Genomic DNA, 20,114 nt, shown 5'->3' on the forward strand with positions numbered 1-20,114 from the left:
TCACATCTACAGTTTTCCTCCCAGCACTGGCAATGAACATTGATTTAATGTTGTTCGGTTTTGTCACAGCAGCCCTCTTGATAGTCCTCTTATCTTTGTTGCATGCTTTATCATCTTTTCCTGTTGGAAGAGAATTTATTTAGAAACACGCAAAAGCAAAAATCAAAATGGAAAACCAAAAGCATGGTCACCTGTCCTCTGTATATGAGACTCTAACAAGCAAAATGTTAAAAATTCAAAACACAAAACTGAAATTTTATGCAAGGTACATAGGAAATAATCTTTTAAATGGGCTAAATTCAGGGAAATTTGGACTGAATGTTACTATAAAAATGGAAGAAAGAAAAAAAAAATGGAAGAAAGGCCAGTAAAATGTCAAGATGAGTTATTGAGACTGTTTAATCATTACTATTAATGTGAATAGAAAGCTTTTTAAAAGGTGGGGTTTAGTTTCCCATAGAAATAAAAAGATCAAGCTCATCTGGAACCAGGGGATTAGCTTTGCAGCCTTCATGAGATCATCATTTTAGTGTGACACTGACTCTGACAAGAAAACTGAACTATGAAGAAAGAAGACTACTGGTTGTGATACTGTAGCATCCTAGTTTCCATTTTATGAGGAACAGTAACTAGACATGGAACAACAGGTCCTAGCAACACTAAACAACATGCAGACATTTGCTCCATAAAGAAAAACTTGTGCCATATGTTTTCTCTTCTGGGCATGTAGATAACTACCTGCAAACTCCTCTAGTACTGTGAATTTTACTCTCACTTTCTGACTCATCCCAGAACCCAAAGGGAATGTGGGCAATAAACATGAACATACGGTTCATGTTAAAAAATATATAACTATGAAGTTTTATGAAAGATGCCCAACTTCATGTGTAAAAGAAATGCAAATGTCATTTCTCACATATTAGAGGGTCAAAAATTTAAAAGCTTGACAATACATTCTCTTGGCGAGGCCATGGTGTCTAAATGGATACTCAAATATTGTTCACAGGAGTGTAAAATGGGACAATTCCTATGGAGAAGAATTTGGCAATATCTCATGAAACTTTATGTCCATGTACTCTCTAAGCCAGCAATCCCACCTCTACGAATTTTCCCTGAGGAAAATACCATATGCAGTTATTCAATGTGGTATCATCAGCAAGAGCTAATTACTGAAAATCTAAATGTCCACTCAAGAAAACCATCTGAACAAACCATGGTACATCCATCGATGGAATACTATGCAGCCATACAGAAATGAGCAAGCAAGAAGAATGTGCTCTAAGTGCTGATATGAAGTGATTTTCAAGATATCTTCTTAAGTGAAAAAACGCCAAGTACAAAAGTATCTATAGAAAATATCTTTTGTGTAAGAAAGAAAAGGAAATTAAAATACGTATACAGAATTCCATTTCTGGGCATACGCCCAAAAGAATTAAAAACAAGTGTTCAAACAAAAACTGGTACACAAAACTTCACTCAGCACTGTTCACAGTAACTGAAAAGAAGGAAACAACCCAAGTGGCCTATAACTAATAAATGAATAAATGAAATGTGGTCTATCCTTGCAATCTAATAGTACTCAGCCCTGAAAAGGAATGAAATACTGATTCACACTGTAACACGAATGAACCTTGAAAACACTATGCTAAATGAAATAGGCCAGAAACAAACAGTCACATATTGCATGATTCCAACTCTATGAAATACTCAAAACAGGCAAATCCAGAGACAGAAAGCGTATGAGTAGTTGCCAAGAGCTGAGGGAAGGAAGACTGAGGAATGACTGCTTAATGAGTATGGATTTCCATCTGGGATGAGAAAATGTTCTGGTCATGAGTACAAACACTGTTGATGCACTAAATGTCACAGATGATAGATTTTCTGTTATTTTTTTTAATGTGCCTAAGAATACGAAGATATAGCACATTTGTGAAAAACATAAGACAGGGGAATTTAATTTTGTCGAGAGATCATTTGGAGCAGTTTGAAGAGAGAATATAGGCAATGGTCAAAACGTTTAGTAAACAAAATTCAGGTCCTAATAAAGAGCCTCAAAAGAGAAGGTCAGTACTGGTTTGACTAGCAAGGAAGGCTTCACTAAGGGGCTTTAATATCATCAGTCTACATTAGCAGGTATAAGACAGAAGGACAACAGGAAACAAAGAAAGAACAGGAGTCAACGTTTGAGATGAAATTTTTCCACAATTTTAGAGCTCCTGTTTTGATTTGTTTATGTGGGTTGTTTTTTTTTCTTCGGCCAAACACTTGTTTGGAATCTTATTTCCCCGATCAGGGATGAAACCCATGCCCCTGGCAGTGAAAGTGTGGAATCCTAGCCACTGGACAGCCAGGGAATTCCCTTGTCCCTTTAAAAATGTCAGTGTCATGAAAGACCAGATGGGGAAGAGGAGGGATGGTACTGCTCTATGCTAAATAAGACTGAAGAGACATGAAAATCCAAGTGGAAACTGCACTTCTAAAAACAGCTATGAAAGGTATTATTGGACGAACTGGGGGAATCTTAAGCAGGATAAAATCTTAGATAATATCATGGAAATGGTACTGCAGCTAAGGAGACAAGCCCTTGTTCTTATGATCACCACTGAAGCATGGAGAGCTAAGTGTCGTGCTGTCTACAACTTAGTTTCAATAAATTCACCAAAAACAAAGTCTGTGTGTGTATGTCTGGGAAGGTGGAAGAGGGACACAGTAAACAAATGTCACAAAATGTCAACAATCTACAAATTAAGGTCCAGACTTTCTGAAAAGGGTGAGAGAGCACAGATTTCAGGCTTTGCGGCCACACAAAGCTGTTGCATATTCTTCTTTCCATTTTTCTTCTTTTTTTAAACACTCGTTAAAAAGGTAAAAGCCATTCTTAGCTTGAGCTATATAGTACAGGTATGATTTCCTTCTGAGGTAAGGAAAGTCATCATGGTGATGGCTGTACTACTGTGACTATACTAAAAGCCACTAAAATGCTCACTTTAGGGGAATTGTATGGTATGTTAATTATATCTCAGTAAAGCTATTCTAAAATAAACCAGCTCTAAGTGGGCCACAGAATGTTGGCCAGTGATCTACCACTTGGTGGTAATAATGAACTAAATTAAAAAAAAACAAATATGAAGAAAATTTCCTCCTCTCATTTTACAGGAACGAAATCGGGCTTGTTGACTCAAAAATTTCTTTTGCCAATGATTGTGATAGCTATGTGAATATAACACATTCATTCATATTGTTTTAAATTTCAATTAAACAAAGCAGGTTGACAGAAGCTCAAAGCCTTGTTATTGTACTGTGCTTCTATCAAAGAGCTAAAATCCTAAGTAACTTCAGTAGGAATGAAAAGACATCACTTATGCTTGTAGCCCTCAAAATCAGCAAATCTAAAATGACCACAGCACTGAAAATTCCAAAATAAGTATCTCTTTGGATAACAGAGATGTGAAACTTCATTTCCTGATTGTTTTTGCTTTCCATGTTTAATTTTCTACATAACTAGACTTCTTTCAATATTAGAACATTTTCTATACTCAAACACAATTGTGGTAGGTCCGTTTCCCCTGAAGAAACTATGTCAAAGTACCAAGTCATCTCAAATTTTAGACAATTCCTTAAATCTCAAAATGGCCCTCTTAAAAACAAAATGCAGGTACCTTTCTCATGGGAATCAAGAGCATCATCTTCAAGGTCATCATCAAAAATTTCCCGGCCATCCTCCACATAGCCAATACCATCTGCAGGAACAAAATTTCACATTAGGATCAAATTTCTAAACATAGCCAATATTTTACCCATGACAAAAAAATAAAAATCCCCAATCAGATGTTCTCCTGGTCCACGTCATTTTAAAATGCAGCAGAATCCCGTTCAACCAAAAGTCAGATGAAACACAGCCCTCACACAGGTTTTCTGAGTCAAAACCAAAGGATATTCAGCTGACCCTCACACAACTTGGGAGTTAACCCATGTATAACTTACAGTCAGCCATCAGTATCTACAGCTCCTCTACAACTGTGAATTCAAACAACCACAGATGGTGTAGTACTATGGTATTTATTATCGAAAAACAGCCACACACATATAAGTGGATCCAAGCAGTTTAAACTCATGCTGTTCAAGGATCAGCTATATACTATGCCTATTTAGGTGAACTAGGAAATAATTTGGCCCACAGGATCAAAGTTTGCCACAACAGGATGCTTTACAGTACTTCTACTCTACAAGAAGAACAAAAAGAATCAAGATCACCAGAAGTCCAGAAAAGCAACTTAGTCTGCAAGTTCAAGTTGGGAATATAGCCAAGTCCAATTACAGAAGTAGGAACGTAAATACGGTGGTGGGTGCAGTTTACACCCCCTTTCTCTGCTGCATGGTTGGCACCCACACAGCAAAGAAGTCACATCCCGCAAACAGGAACCACCGAGCTTTCCACAAGGGCTATAAGAACATGGGGACCAGCCTCTGTCTACCCAGGGCTTTCCACTGCCCAAGTCACTCTTCATGAGTACAGTCTTGTGTAATCCTCACAGCCATTCTGTGACGTATTTTCCTCTACCCCATCACATGGAGACAGCCCACAGGTAGGAGATTCCTCCAAACTCCTACACAGTCACTTCCTGGAGGATTTATACTATAGTCTGAGGTATACATCTGGTTTCTCCAAAATGCCCCTCGATAAAACTTTCCATTGTTCTGCTTCTACACCCTCAAAGCACGTATTTAAGGAAAATCCAAACCAAAGGTGCCTTACATCTATCTGCCCAAGCAAAGCAGCAACTCTGCTGCATAAGAACTTATGAAAAGCTACTGACACAGTGTCTGGCAGATGGCTTCTTTCCACATACCATCATCCACGATCCAGTCGTCATCCTGGCGGGCCTGGACCAACTTCGAGTATTGTTCCTCATCAACTTCTTCATAAACACTCGTGAAGTCCTCTACCTACCATCATACAAGTTTGAGAAAGCTCAAAGTGGAGTGAAAGTGTTAAACAATTCTGATGAAAAAATTGTCAAATTCAAAGTGGAATGGCAGCCTGAAGGAGTTAGCTGCAACCAAATCATGAGTTCTGACATTCAACACCACTGCAGGGTTTTCCTTAAATAGACATCAATTAACTTAGTATTCCTTTTAGGTGGGTGTTAACATAAGATATTAAATGATTCCATTAGCATAATATACTTGTCACACCATCAATTACTCATCTACTTCATAAAAAACAAACTGAATTATAGCCAATTCTTCATTAGCTGCTTTGGGGATTAGTCATTTGTAATTTCGAGATTGGTTTCTCCTGTACTTGGCAAACCTGTGAGACATGCTGCCTCCCTTTCCGCTAGCTGATGGTGCCCCACAAAAGGACAAATCTCCATAACTGTTCAACCGATCAAATGAAATTCCAAAGGAAAATCTCCCCCATCCATCCCCCTCCAAAAGCCAGGAAAACACAGTCTATATTCTACAGGTGCACTACAAACGGTTTTAGAGTGACCCTTGTTTGTATTACCACTGATCCCTAACCACTTTGGGGTGTTAAAAACCGAGTGCAAGTGCGGAGTGGCAAGACCTGTAATTACACAGGCTGCCCAACCATCAGAAGTTCAGAACTCCACGAACTACTGACATGAAGAGAGCAGACCCTCTAAGCAGTTAAAGCACAGACAGACACACACCACTGCCACAGCCGCCATGGTGACAGGCCATTAATGTCCCAGGTGAGAATTTGGTGGGCTGGTTATCAAGAACTTAAACATACCCTGCTAAAAATTCCCCCCTTCTCTTGCCAGTTCTGCCTTTCCAAGTGAGGGGTGGAAGAAACGACCAGCTCCATCTGAAGACCTAAGACTCTAGGGGAAAAAACACCTGGATACAGAGCTTTGAGAGCCTGATGGGCAAAGTTGACTGGATTTCTGCCACACCTACAGGGCTTATAGTAATTGCAGGATTAGGCTTAGCTGTCACCTCCTGTTTAATTTGCTCTACAGGGATCACTGGCAAATACTGATTAGGCCTTTGATCACTTGGTAACAGAAATTACCTGCCCTACCAAATTAAGTTTTTTTTGACAACCCAAGCACAAACTGGTCCAACTAATACTACTGTACTGACCAATGTTCTTTTCCAGGGGAGAGGGAACTGGCAAGGTTAGTTTTGTTGCCTAAAGTCTATTAGGCATACTCTGCCTCTAATTTAAGCAACTCATTTACAGACTATCAAAAAGACACCAGAAAACTATTTTTAAAAATCATTTTGAATTAAAAAGTCATTTTGACTCGATCTCTAAAAACATTGCTACTGCTCAGCTTGAACTCTTAGAGCCATGCTATTAACATCAGTGATTAATGGGAAATCAGTCACATTGTGTCAACATCTGAAATGCCCCACAGAACTTCTTTACAGAAGTACCTACATTAAAAATGCTTTACTCATGATTTACTGTAATCCTTTTAGCAACCCTTTATGATCTGGATGACTCCCTTAACTTGAAGGAATGGTGCCAAATGACAAGAATCCTCTTCTACTTGCTTAATAGCCCAATACGGAATGGGCCATGGTTAATAGGCATATTCTCAAACCAGGCTGCCTGGGTTCCAATCAAGGCTCTGCCACTGTGACCTCAGATACCTTCCATGCGAAATGCTGTTAATCGTAGTGTCTAACCTCAGATGATTATTGGAAAGATTAAAGAACAGAATATGTTTGTTAAAGCACTTAGAACAATGTTAGCTGAAAAACTGCATTAGTTGCTGTTATTATTATTATTGTCTCATATTAATTAATGGCTTTCCAGCCGTGAGGCTATGAAAGTATTAATATTCAGGGAGCACCCTGGAGGTGAAGCTCGACAACATTGTGCAGATGGTAGCCACTCTGCTTTCTCACCAGGCCATCAATGGTGGGTAGGAGAGAGCCAAAAGGACATCACATTCAGTCCTTCATGCAGGACACAGCAGAGGGGAGGTCCAAGCCCCCACCAGGATCCCCTTGCATATGAGATTATGAAGTCCAGTTCTCTCCAAGGAGAAGCAGTGCTCAGTCAGCGACACTGCTCAGCACCTCTTAAGTAAAGCAAAAGCATCTCAAAGTTCCCTCAAAAGAGCCACGGAACTCAGCAGAGATGCAGTGATCTTAATAAGGCAAAAAATACATTACTACTTTCATTTCGGGATTTTAAAAGCATCGGTAAGGTGCCTCAGAGGAACTTTAAGGGGTGAGTAGTCTCCCATAACCTGTAAATCTGCCTCATGCCCAAGTGCATTTGAGATTAAGAAATCACTATTATAAGAAACTTGAAATATATGCATATTTCTAATCAGCAACAAAGGTGACATAAGATTACCTACAGGCTATGAATTAGATGAATCACAGAGGGAAAAAATGGTTACTTACTTCATATTTATACTTCTCACCAGCTTTTGCCCTTTTCAGTCTTTCCAGAGCTTCCTGTCGCCCTTTCTTTGATTTTTTCTCTCTCCGGGATCGGGAAGCTACAAAACTCCTGGAATCTGACATAGCTGAAAAGAAGCCAAATTTATTTGATACATTACAAAATTGTCAGCCATTTTCCCTCAAAAACAAAGCAACAGTTTTTAGCCAGTAGTAACATACAAGTTCAATGTTATAAAAAATCTGCCGCTCCTGTGGCTCTGCGGAAATTCTCAGCTGAAGTAACTGTTATTTTTTTTCCTCTCGGAGAAAAATTCCAAATTCAACTGATATCCCCTGGAGACACTCAAGGGAGACCAGCCTAGTCCATAACCTTTCCAAGCAAAATGACAGGCCATTAAGTGATTATAAAAGGACAATTCATTTTGTATTCTATTAATCAACATTTGAAAGGTTTTGACGAGCACCTGCTCTTTACAAATAACTACCCCTCTGAGAGACACAAAAACAAGACAGGGCCCCAGACTCACAGAACTTACAATCTGACCGGGGAGATACCTGGCAGACCTCGGAGATACTAGTGGGTTCAGTTCCAGACCATGACCAATAAAGTGAATATTACAATAACGTGAGCCATGTGAATTTTTTAAAATTTCCCAGGGCATATAAAAGTTACGCTTACACTATATTATAGTCTATTAAGTGTGCAAAAGCATTATATCTTTAAAAATTCTTGATTGCAAAAAATAAAAATAAAAAAATTCTTGACTGCTAAAAATGTTAACCATAATCTGAGCCTTCAGTGAGTTGTAGTAGTAACATCCAAGATCCCTGATCATAGATCACTGTAACAAATATTGAAAAATGTGAGAATTCCCAAAATGTGACACAGGGACATGAAGTAATAAGTGAAGTCTGTTGGGGAAATGGTGCCAACAGACTTGCTCGATGCAGGGTTGCCACAACCTTCAATTTGTTTTAAAAAATAAATTTTTAAGTGCAGTATCTAAAGCACAATAAAGCGAGGTATGCCTGTAAATAGCAACTAACTATAGAACAACTTTTAGAAGAAACACATGCCCCAACAGAAGTACAGATAAAGTGCCTGGAATTTCAAAGAAAGGATAAATTGGGGGTTGGGAGAATTTAACCAAGATGACCGAGGAGATTCTTGATTCCATCACTGATTTCCAGATCTCATGCTGCTGGTTATGACATTAGAGGATGACAGTGAAAAACACAAAGATTAAAATGTGTTTTGTGAAAAATTAATGAAGTACCAGAGGGCCTCACTGGTCAGTCATTCAACTTTTGAATTATGCACGCTTTGGGTCATCATAAACTGACCACCTCACACAGCTACTGAAAAGATTTCACCCACAGAATGAAGACTTTAATATGCCAGCTGATGAATACCCAAAGCAAGCAAGACAGTGCCGCCTGCCAGCCACGAGTTGAGGCTCAGCATGACTGCCACCTATGTCTGTGAAATTGAATATTGTATTGTATTTGGTGCTAATTACTTTATAAAAAGAAGCACAGAAAAGGAGAAGTATTGATAACAGGCATCCTAAAAGCTCCCACCCCACTGGAATGTTCATAACAACATTCAGCTCTTTGACTAAGTGTTGACTGAAACAGAAGATACAATTTACAGAACATGTAGCAAGTGCTGGCAATAAACTGTTTCAATAGTTTCAACTGTTTCAACCCTGTCTTGAAGGTGAGGCATAACTAGAGATACTTTTTTTCTAGCTTTCTGGAAATGGAATCTCTCTTTATAATATCTCAGTCTATTGTTTGACTTTCACATTTGACTTTTAAATCCATTTTCAGAAAAGCATTAAGGAATGCAGGTACTTAATGATGACAGCCACAAAATCGTGAGTGTCACTCAAATGATTTCAAAAAAATGTGAGCAGACCTACACAACAAGGTTTTGGAGATTACTGAACATGACCCTTGGGAGTGAAGAGCTGGCCTCAGTGTATTCCATTCAAGATCCCCCTGACTCCTCTGTCAGATTATCCTGACAAAATCTATAGGTTTTCAAAAAGACTTACTCCACAGGCAACGATGTGCCACTGTAAGAGTTTGGGGTACAATTACAAATAAGACAAAGTTGCGAGTCCTCAAGGGGCTCCTAGTCAAGGAAAGCAAGAAGACCTGAAACTCCCACCATCATATAAAGATGGTGCCATATGAGAGGTAAGAACCCGGTACTGAGGACATGTAGAAAAGGGAGCCATTCATTTTGCCTGGGAAATCAGACAAGGCTTCACAAGGGGAGGTTTCCAACACAGAAAGAGGACTAGAACTTCACTATCAGAGTACAGGGCAACAAGTGGGCACAAGCAAAGGAAAAGGCATGAGCCAAACTACAAACAGGTAAAAATGCAAGGTGTATTCTGAAACCAAGAGGAAGTCAATGCGGAAGGTAAACCGGACACGAGAGCATCGAGTGGGAGAATGGGAGAACGGAGATTAGAAGCAGCAACACAACCAGGCTCTGGCACTTACTGGGTGACAGGAGACAACCGGTGTGCCTTTCTGAGCCACGGTGGCCAGGTGTCTTGTTTTTTTAAGCTGCCCAGTATTGAAACTGTGAAATCCCTCCTCCCTTATGCCCCGGCAGCTAGGGCAGGGGTACATAAAATAGGTCCTGCAATTACAAACATCTGCTCAGACTTAATCAGAAGCTAGTGTGACAAGGAAAGGGGGAGGACTAATGGAAGATTCTAGAAGTAGCAACCGCTACAGGAGGATTGAGTACCTGGAACAACAGTGCCAGCAATGTCCCAGGGTACCTGAAGGCTCTAACTTCAAGTAATTGCCATGGTTGGCAGTAACCTCCTCAATGAACCACTTTGGGGGCATGATTTGAAGCACTGTTCCTAGCTACACTGCTCAGAGACTGGCTCTCCAAAGGTTCTGAACACTACGATACTTACTCTTCTGATAAATTCCTGTTCGGTTTCAGTCAACTAGAGTTGGTTCCTATAGAGTACACCCAATGGCTGAGACTAATGCACAGCCTCAGGGTCCTCATATGTGAAATGGGGATAACCATGTCTGCTTCATAAAGTTTAGGATTAAATGAAGATACCTGGCACACTAAGACACTCCACACTAAGCACTAAAAGGGTCTAGCTTCCAGAAAGCAAGAATAAAGCAAAGCCACTTACTCAGGGAAGCCTCAATATAGCACCGCATATAATTACATGTTTACCATCTCAATTCCATGAAGACAAAAACCATGTCCAACTTACCTACCACTATAACACGAGAGCCTGATAGAAAGCCTATACCTGGTAGGTACATAATAAATATTTGCTGAATGAACCACTGTACCTGCTTTTTTAAATCATTAAACTCTCCCTGATCCATTTTCATATACAGTAACAGCTACTTATAGACCTTTCAACTTTTTACTGCCAGCCCACCTTCTAACACTTAAGGGGAAAAAAAAAGCTTAAATTTTCCTTTTTGGTATAAGTCTCCAATGCTTCAAGTAGGTAAATTAGCCAAAAAGAATTAGCATGAAAAAAAAAATCCAGTTACTGAAGTTTAAAAATCTGGTTCACAATTACATCTGGAGTACTCCCCACCCTCCCCCAAAGCAGACAGACAAGAGCCTGCAAGTCTTTCTGGTGACAATCTTTCAAACTCGGCAGGAAAAGAAAAATTCCAGTCACAAGTCCCAGTCACTACTTAATCAACACCATGACTTAAGAGGGATCTCAAGATTGCAGTGTCCTCCGAAGAGTGATTTCATGATGTTCACCGAAGAGGAACAGTTTTTAGGGTGAAGAAAGGGCTTAGTGGCATGTCACTGATGGAGGACTGTAAAGACTATTCACGTACTCACATCCTACATCCCATTTGTAATCCAGGCTAGTCGACTCTCCAAAACAAATTGTCTTAAAAAGTGAAAGGCTAGAAGAACAAATTGAAATCTGTGATTCACAACTAGGGGAATGCAAAAGAATCTGATTAGGACGCAAGTTCTCATTAATGGTGATGTATTTGAGTGACAGGAGATGTGACGCTTGAGCTAAGAGAGTGAAGCACCTGATTTTAAGTTAGAAGTTCACTGAAGTGAAGTCACACGTTAGTTGCACACTGCTCAAAAATCAGAAATCAGACAAATCCATTTACATTTCTATATTCTATTTTTGGAAATAGAAGATTACCACTGAAAACGGAGCAATATACAGGGCATGCGAAATGCTGCTAAACTGAAGCATTTTTTTTTTAAATGCTTCACCTCAGATGACTAGATGATGAGCACTATTTCCACGCGGCCCTTTAAGAACTTTCCACAGACCCTGAAAGAAAAACTGTTAATGCGTAAAGCAGAAACTCATTACCTAAAAAAAAGACAAAACGCGTTTGTATTTTCAGGTGACAGCTTTCTTTCCTGCTTCGTTACCATGTGTAACAACCTTCCCAGCACTCCCAGCGGGAGTAAAGAAATACTTTCGGCCAAGACTGTCCCACCGGGTCAGTCTAGTGCAGGTGTGTGCCCAGCACGTGGGATGAGACTCACCAAAAGAAATAAAGAGGCAGATAGGCGCGGAGACCCGCACTGACAGTGGTGAGGCAGCCTCCCAAACAAAAAGCCCCTCAGGGAGTTACTCGGGTTTGCCAGGACCCAACGGCCCTGCAAGGAAGCCCTGTCCGAGGCCTGATGGGTTCCAGCCCTGGACGTCTGAGGTCCGCGCCCAAAGAGACACGAGGAGCAACCCGGGGGCGCGCCTTCCTGAGAAAAAATAAAACAGAGTTCCCACAACCCGCAATTATGCCTCAGTCCCCGCACTCCCAACCCAGGACCCTGCGCGTGGGGCCATCTCTCACCGTCAGCCCCCGGCTCGCACTCCTCGCCGTGCACTTGCGCCATGGTCACGGAGTCTTCCGATTCCGCGCCAACCAGCCCGAAACTGGCGCGGGGGCCGAGACAGGCGCCACCCAGAAAACCAATCAGAGGCTCCAGAGACTGCGGACTTCCGTCCGGAAGGCCACTGACGTGCCGCGCCGCGCGGCGCCCCGCCCCCGGCCTTCCCGCGGGCGCGCATTTGGCGCCCGGTGATGACCCCTTAGGGAAAAGAGCGAGCGAAGGGGGGGGGGGGGGCGGCAATTGAGAGCAGAAAAAGGAAGCGGTCGGGCGCTGAAAAAGAGCCTCCTGAAAACTCACTGCGCAAGCGCACCCATGCTGATGGGTAACTATTTGGGCGAGTTGGAGCAAGGGCTTTCTGGTTCTGAGGGTTTATTTTCCGACAAAAGAGGCGCGGGCGGCAGCGGGGTGGGCGTGGTTGAACGGGTTTCCGAGGAGCCTGGGAAAAACGGCTGCCTCCTGCTGCGCATTCGGAGTCTTGCCTCATACTTGGTTTCTCTGAGTTCTAGCACAGTCGCTGTGTGATTTATGGTATACGCACCAATTTAACCGAAAGATCAAAAGTACCATCACCAATTCGGGGCCTCCCGATGTGATGCACTCGGAAAAAATAACATCACCAATATAGTCTTCTTGCAAATAAATGTTTAACCTGAATCTAACCATTGAGAAACAATCAGATGTATTTAAAACGTAGAATAATCTATAAAAATCTGGCCTGGGCTTCTGGAAAATGTCAATGTTATGAAACATTAAAAGGAAATTAGAGGAAAAAACGGGGGGCATGAGAGGGAGTTTATTTTCCACAATAAACTGTGGAAAATTCTGAAAGAGATGGGAATACCACACCACCTGACCGGCCTCTTGAGAAACCTGTATGCAGGTCAGGAAGCAACAGTTAGAACTGGACATGGAACATCAGACTGGTTCCAAATAGGAAAAGGAGTATGTCAAGGCTGTATATTGTCACCCTGCTTATTTAACTTATATGCAGAGTACATCATGAGAAATGCTGGGCTGGATGAAGCACAAGCTGGAATCAAGATTGCTGGGAGAAATATCAATAACCTCAGATATGCAGATGACACCACCCTTATGGCAGAAAGTGAAGAAGAACTAAAGAGCCTTTGATGAAAGTGAAAGAAGAGAGTGAAAAAGTTGGCTTAAAGCTCAACATTCAGAAAACTAAGATCATGGCATCTGGTCCCATCATTTCATGGCAAATAGATGGGGAAAGAGTGGAAACAGTGTCAGACTTTATTTTGGAGGCCTCCAAAATCACTGCAGATGGTGATTGCAGCCATGAAATTAAAAGACGCTTATTCCATGGAAGGAAAGTTATGACCAACTTAGACAGCATATTAAAAAGCAGAGACATTACTTTGCCAACAAAAGTCCGTCTAGTCAAGGCTATGGTTTTTCCAGTGGTCATGCATGCATGGATGTGAGAGTTGGACTATAAAGAAAGCTGAGCACCAAAGAACTGATGCTTTTGATCTGTGGTGTTGGAGAAGACTCTTGAGAGTCCCTTGGACTGCAAGGAGATCCAACCAGTCCATCCTAAGGGAGATCAGTCCTGGGTGTTCATTGGAAGAACTGATGCTGAAGCTGAAACTCCAATACTTTGGCCACCTGCTGCGAAGAGCTGTCTCATTTGAAAAGACCCTGATGCTGGGAAAGATTGAGGGCAGGAGGAGAAGGGGACGACTGAGGATGAGATGGTTATATGGCATCACCGACTCAATGGACATGAGTTTTGGTAAACTCCGAGAGTTGATGATGGACAGGGAGACGTGGCGTTCTGCAGTTCATGGGGTTGCAAAGTGCTAGACACGACTGAGTGACTGAATTGAACTGAACTGAGAGGGACTTCCCTAGTGGTCCAGTGGCTAAGACTGCACTCCCAATGCAGGGGGCCTGGGTTCAATCCCTGCTTAGGGAACTAGATCCTACATGCTGCAACTAAAGAACCTGTGTGCCACAACTGAAGCCCAGTGAAGCTAAAAAATAAAAATATTTTTTAAAAGAGACATTAGATTCTGGTGTTTGGTACAATGCATACAATATATGCAAACTCATTTATTGTTTAACAGTAAGACCAGAGACAGGCATGTATATCTTAACTAGAGAGCACTAGTTAAACCAAGAACTTCCAATGAGAATTCTTTCTAGATTTTATGTAGAATTATCTTTAACCATTGAGGCCAATACATCTGAACCCTTTTCTCAAACCCCACTATGCACAATGCTCTTGGTTCCACTTCCCCTACACCCCCAGAGAACCAAGTTAGAGCCATGCCCTCAAGTGATTCAACGTAAATTATTGCCCAATGGACGAAACGTTTGTAATAATTGAGCCCTGGCTCATAGCATAAACATGCAACATCAATGTGAATAAAACCTGCCCCCAAAGACAAATAGCTGTACTAATGCTTCAAAATCTTTTAAACCAGTAGCATGAACTAAAACTTGGGAATGGGAAACCAGAATTCTTCTGGGAATGATTACAGGTATTGGAGCAATTAAGAAAGAATTATGAGTTAGAAAATTGATGGTATAGTCAGTCAATAGTGAATTTTAGCAGAGGATGGCAGCATGAGGGTTTCTTAATTTACATATGGCCAGTATTCTATAACCCTGGAGGAAGGCATGGCAACCCACTCCAGTATGCTTGCCTGAAGAATCCCACGGACAGAGGAGTCTGGCAGGCTACAGTCCATGTGGTCTCAAAGAGTCGGACAAGGCTGAAGCAACTTAGCATGCACAGTATTCTATAAAGCTTAGAGCAGTGGTTCTCAACTTGGTCGCAAATTAGAATCATCTGAGCAGTTATTCAAAGTTCCAATGCCCCCTGGACCTATTAAATCAGAATTTCCGAAGATGGGATTCCAATGTGAAGCCAAAGTTGAGAATAAGTGGGCTAGACAAGGTGTTGCTAAATCATTTAGAGTCACAAGCAGGATGGCTAACCCAGACGTAAATATCTGGTTGAACAACATGTGGTCACATATGCCTGGACATGGGTTTCCCCTGTGGCTCGGTGGTAAAGAATCCATCTGCCAATGCAGGAGATGTGGGTTCAATCCATGGGTTGGGAAGATCCTTGGAGAAGGAAATGGCAACCCACTCCAGTATTCTTGCCTGGGAGATCCCATGGGCAGATGAAGCTGACTGGCTACAGTCCATTGGGCTGCAAAGAGTTAGACATGACTTAGCAACTACCAACAGCAACAACATACCTGGACAAACCTCTTTCTGTGAGAAAGGAAGGCTGATTTTCCATCTATTCACAAGATTTTCACTCTTTAGTATCTTACAACATTTAGTGCTGTGACTTCCTATGAACTGAATGGTATCTGGGTTACCTAAAAGACTCTTAGGCAAGGCCAACACTAGATTTATTAGAAACAATGTGAAACCACCCCCATTGTTAAGCATCTATCATCAGTAGGAACCAAGTCTGGGACTTCCCTGTCAGTCTATTGGTTAAGACACTGCCCTTCCACTGCAGGAGGTGCAGGTTCAATCCCTGTTTGGAGAACTGAACATCCAACAGGACCACCAAGATCTTGCCCCAAGGCTGCACCATTGTTTCTTGGCTCCTCCTTGGTCTCCACATTCCCTCCCTTCCCTAATAAGCAACTGTTTGAATCTGCCCGTTGGAACCAAGGGAAGGTCGTGGAGGCTGAATCAAGACTATTTCCTTGTAATTTAGAAATGGGGGACACAGAAAGACTTTTGTGCCCAGGAACCCCACAGGGTCCTGCTTAGTTTCACCTTCTCTGTTCCTCCCACAGTAGAGATGACTTATGTTTCATTTCCCTTTGTCCTTAACTCTTACTGAATAATTTTTTTAGAGATAACTTATGTTTCATTTCCCTTTGTCCTTAACTCTTACTGAATAATTTCTGCCAGTGAGACAACTTGGCCAAACAATCATTAATATTTTCCCCAGGCAGTAATCTGTTTTATAATCATCTGCTTGAAAAGATCATCCTGGGTGAACCTAGAGATTATCATACTAAGTGAAGTAAATCAGACAAAGACAAATACCATATGATATGACTTGCATGTGAACTCTAAAAATTGTACAAATGAACTCATTCACAAAACAGAAAAAGAATCACAGATGCAGAAAACAAACTTCTGGCTACCAAAGAGGAAGGGTAGAGGAGTGATTAAAAAAAAAAAAAAGGAGGGGGGACTTCCCTGTTGGTCCAGTAACTAAGATTCCTGGTTGCCAATGCAGGGAAGTTAATACAGAAAAATTCCATGTATCCTTTACCCAGGGTCTCCCACTGAAAACATCTTGCAAGACTGTATCACAACTAGGATATTGGCACTGATACAGTCAAGATACAGGACATTTCAATCTCTAAAGATCCTTAACCACTGGTAACCACTAGTCTGTTCCTTACTTCTATAATTTTGTGTACAGGCCTTTGGACAGACTCATTTCTCTTGGGCAAAGACTTAGAAATGGAATTGCTGAGTCATGTGGTACGTATATGTTTTGTTGTTGTTTAGTTGCTAAGTCCTGCCCAACTCTTTGTGACCCCATGAACTGCAACACGCCAGGTTTTCCTGTCCTTCACTATCTCCCAGAGTTTGCTCAAATTCATATCCCTTGAGTCGGTGATGCCATCCAACCATTTCATCCTCTGTTGCCCTCTTCTCCTCCTGCCCTCAGTATTTCCCAGCAGAGGAATGGTCGATTACTCCAGTATTCTTGCCTTGAAAACATCATGAACAGTATGAAAAGGCAAAAAAAAAGTATATATTTAATTTTAAAATAAACTTGAGAAACTGTTTTTCTAAAGTGGCTGTACTATTTCACGTTCCCATCAATAGTGTATGAGAGATTCAGTTGTTCTACATCCTCACCAGTAACTATCAGTTTTTATTTTAATTTTCATTCTAGTGATAATATATTAGTATCTCATTGTGAGTTTTAATTTGCACTTCCCCGATGACTAATGACAAGTGTCTTTCATGTGCTTCCTGGCTATTCGCAATTGTTTTCTCTTGGATATGTTTGTTCTTTGTTTCTCTTTGTTCTTTGTTTCTATCTTTTCCTCCTTCTCTGGGTTTAATGGAGCATTTTATATGATTCCATTTTATCTCCTGTCTTGGTATATCATTTATACTTCTTTTTTAAAGAACTGTTTTAGTGGTTGCCCTGAGGTTTATAGGGCTTCCCGGGTGGCGCTAGTGGTAAAGAACCTGCCTGTCAAGGCAGGAGACATAAGAGACATGGGTTCAATTCCTGGGTTGGGAAGATGCCCTGGAGGAGGGCACAGCAACCCATTCCAGTACTCTTCCCTGGAGAATTCCATGGACAGGGGAGTCTGGTGAGCTACAGTTCACAGAGTCACAGTCAGACACGACTGACGTGATTTAGCATGCACGCAAAAGTTTTCAACATACATTTTAAAATAATGTAAGTCCACCTCCAAATAACATCATACTGCTCTATGTGTAGGGCACCTACATTATGAGCAAGTATTCCCCAGTCCTCTCTTCCTGTCCCTTGTAACACCTTACTGGTGTCCAGGAATTGTTTGTTATTATGGGAAAGAGCCCCAACCCTACACTGGAATTTGGGTCTCAGAACACTTGCTGTTGTTCTGGTTTCCAATGAGAAACCCACTGTAATGCTCAACCTTATTCTTCTATAAGCAAAGTTTCCCACAGTCTACTCCCCACCTCTGGCTTCTTTCAAGAGTTTTACCTTGTCCTTTGTATTTTGTTTGTTTGGTTGGTTGGTTTGGGGTTTTTTGGATTGTTTGTGGGTTTTTTTTGTCTTTTTTTTGTTTTGTTTTGTTTTGTTTTGTTTTTTGCTTGTTTGGTTTGGAGTTGGGTTTTTTTTTAAGGGAGTTGTTTGCTTGTTACAGTTTGAATATGATGTTCCTAGGTGTTGGTTTTTTAGTTTGTTTTGGTATTTATCCTGTTTGGTGTTTTCTGACCTTCCTGGGTCTGTGATTTTCTTTTTGTCATAGTAATGATACATTATTTCGAAAGTTCTTGGCCACTATCACTTCAGATATTTCTTCTGCCTGTTTTCTCTTTTTTCTCCTACTGGTATCTTGGTGTGGTTCTCATACTTCTTTCTTTAACTGCTACAGTTGCAATCTATGTCCTCCAAGTCTTTTCCCTTGTTGACTCTGGTTATTTTTATTTTTCCTCAGGTGAAAGAGAGAGAACAGCCCCCCAAGCTAGGATAATATTTTAGAGTTGCCCTTTGACAAAGTCTTGGTCTCTGACAGTCTTTCCTCTAGAGAGTAGGCCTTTGTGACAGAGAAGGTTCTGAAAGGATTTCCTGATGGTTACTTTCCACAGCCCCCAGGGCATTTTTCTCAGATCCTCAAGGTGACAATCTGGTGGGGTTCCTAGAGAAAAAGTCCACAAAATTGTGCAGTCCTCACTCTAGGAATTTCTTAATTTCACTCTAGTCCATACTCAGCCTCCAGCTGTTCAAAATTAGCATTTAAGTGTTCCCACCAGATTATAGTTTCAGGTGAGCAGATTTCTGATTTATTGACTATGCCAAAGCCTTTGACTCTGTGGATAACAATAAACTGTGGAAAATTCTTCAAGAGATAAGAATACCAGACCACCTGGCCTGCCTCCTGAGAAATCTGTATGCAGGTCAGGAAGCAACAGTTAGACCTGGACATGGAACAACAGACTGGTTCCAAACAGGAAAAGGAGTACGTCAAGGCTGTATATAGTCACCCTGCTTATTTAACTTATATGCAGAGTGAAGTGAAGTGAAGTGAAGTCGCTCAGTTGTGTCCAACTCTTTGCGACCCCATGGGCTGTAGCCTACCAGGCTTCTCAGTCCATGGGATTTTGCAGGCAAGAGTACTGGAGTGGGTTGCCATTTCCTTCTCCAGGGGATCTTCCCGACCCAGGGATCGAACCTGGGTCTCCTGCATTGTAGGCAGACACTTTACCCTCTGAGCCACCAGGGAAGTCCATAAGCAGAGTACATCATGAGAAACACTGGGCTGGAAGAAGCACAAGCTGGAGTCAAGATTGCCAGGAGAAATATCAATAACCTCAGATATGCAGATGACACCACCCTTATGGCAGAAGGCAAAGAAGAACTAAAGAGCCTCTTGATGAAAGTGAAAGAGGAGAGTGAAAAAGTTGGCTTAAAGCTCAACATTCAGAAAACTGAGATCATGGCATCTGGTCCCATCATTTCATGGCAAATAGATGGAGAAAGAGTGACTGACTTTATTTTGGGGGGCTCCAAAATCACTGCAGATGGTGATTGCAGCCATGAAATTAAAAGATGCTTACTCCATGGAATGAAAGTTATGACTAACCTAGACAGCATATTAAAAAGCAGAGACATTACTTTGCCAACAAAAGTTCATCTAGTCAAGGTTATGGTTGTTGTTTTTTTTTTTAAAGGCTGTGGTTTTTCCAGTGGTCATGTATGGATGTGAGAGTTGTACTATAAAGAAAGCTGAGCACCACAGAATTGATGCTTTTGAACTGTGGTGTTGGAGAAGACTCTTGAGAGTCCCTTGGACTGCAAGGAGATCCAACTAGTCCATCCTAAGGACTAGTCAGTCCTGGGTGTTCATTGGAAGGATTGATGCTAAAGTTGAAACTCTAATACTTTGGCCACCTCATGCGAAGAGTTGACTCATTGGAAAAGACCCTGGGAGGGATCGGGGGCAGGAGGAGAAGGGGACGACTGAGGATGAGACGGCTGGATGGCATCACCGACTTGATGGACATGAGTTTGGGTAAACTTCGGGAGTTGGTGATGGACAAGGAGGCCTGGTGTGCTGTGATTCATGGGGTCGCAGAG

At 41.5% G+C, this 20,114-nt stretch overlaps 1 protein-coding gene across 2 annotated transcripts in view; it reads right to left on the reverse strand.

Moving 5' to 3' along the window:
• POLA1 (DNA polymerase alpha 1, catalytic subunit) overlaps nt 1–12,350 on the reverse strand; it is a 287,339-nt gene extending 274,989 nt beyond the window's left edge. For both annotated transcript variants that reach the window (XM_043457864.1, XM_043457863.1), the window contains exons 1-5: nt 12,250–12,350; nt 7,396–7,520; nt 4,851–4,947; nt 3,660–3,740; nt 5–120 (exon numbers count right to left, since the gene is read on the reverse strand). In XM_043457864.1, coding sequence (XP_043313799.1) covers nt 5–120; nt 3,660–3,740; nt 4,851–4,947; nt 7,396–7,520; nt 12,250–12,292 — 462 coding nt within the window. In that variant the 5' untranslated portion in view covers nt 12,293–12,350. The remainder of the gene's footprint in view (nt 1–4; nt 121–3,659; nt 3,741–4,850; nt 4,948–7,395; nt 7,521–12,249) is intronic.
• Nucleotides 12,351–20,114: the final 7,764 nt, after the last annotated feature.

This window comes from Cervus canadensis, chromosome X (genome assembly GCF_019320065.1).
Source record: "Cervus canadensis isolate Bull #8, Minnesota chromosome X, ASM1932006v1, whole genome shotgun sequence".
NCBI classification, from domain to species: Eukaryota; Metazoa; Chordata; class Mammalia; order Artiodactyla; family Cervidae; genus Cervus; species Cervus canadensis.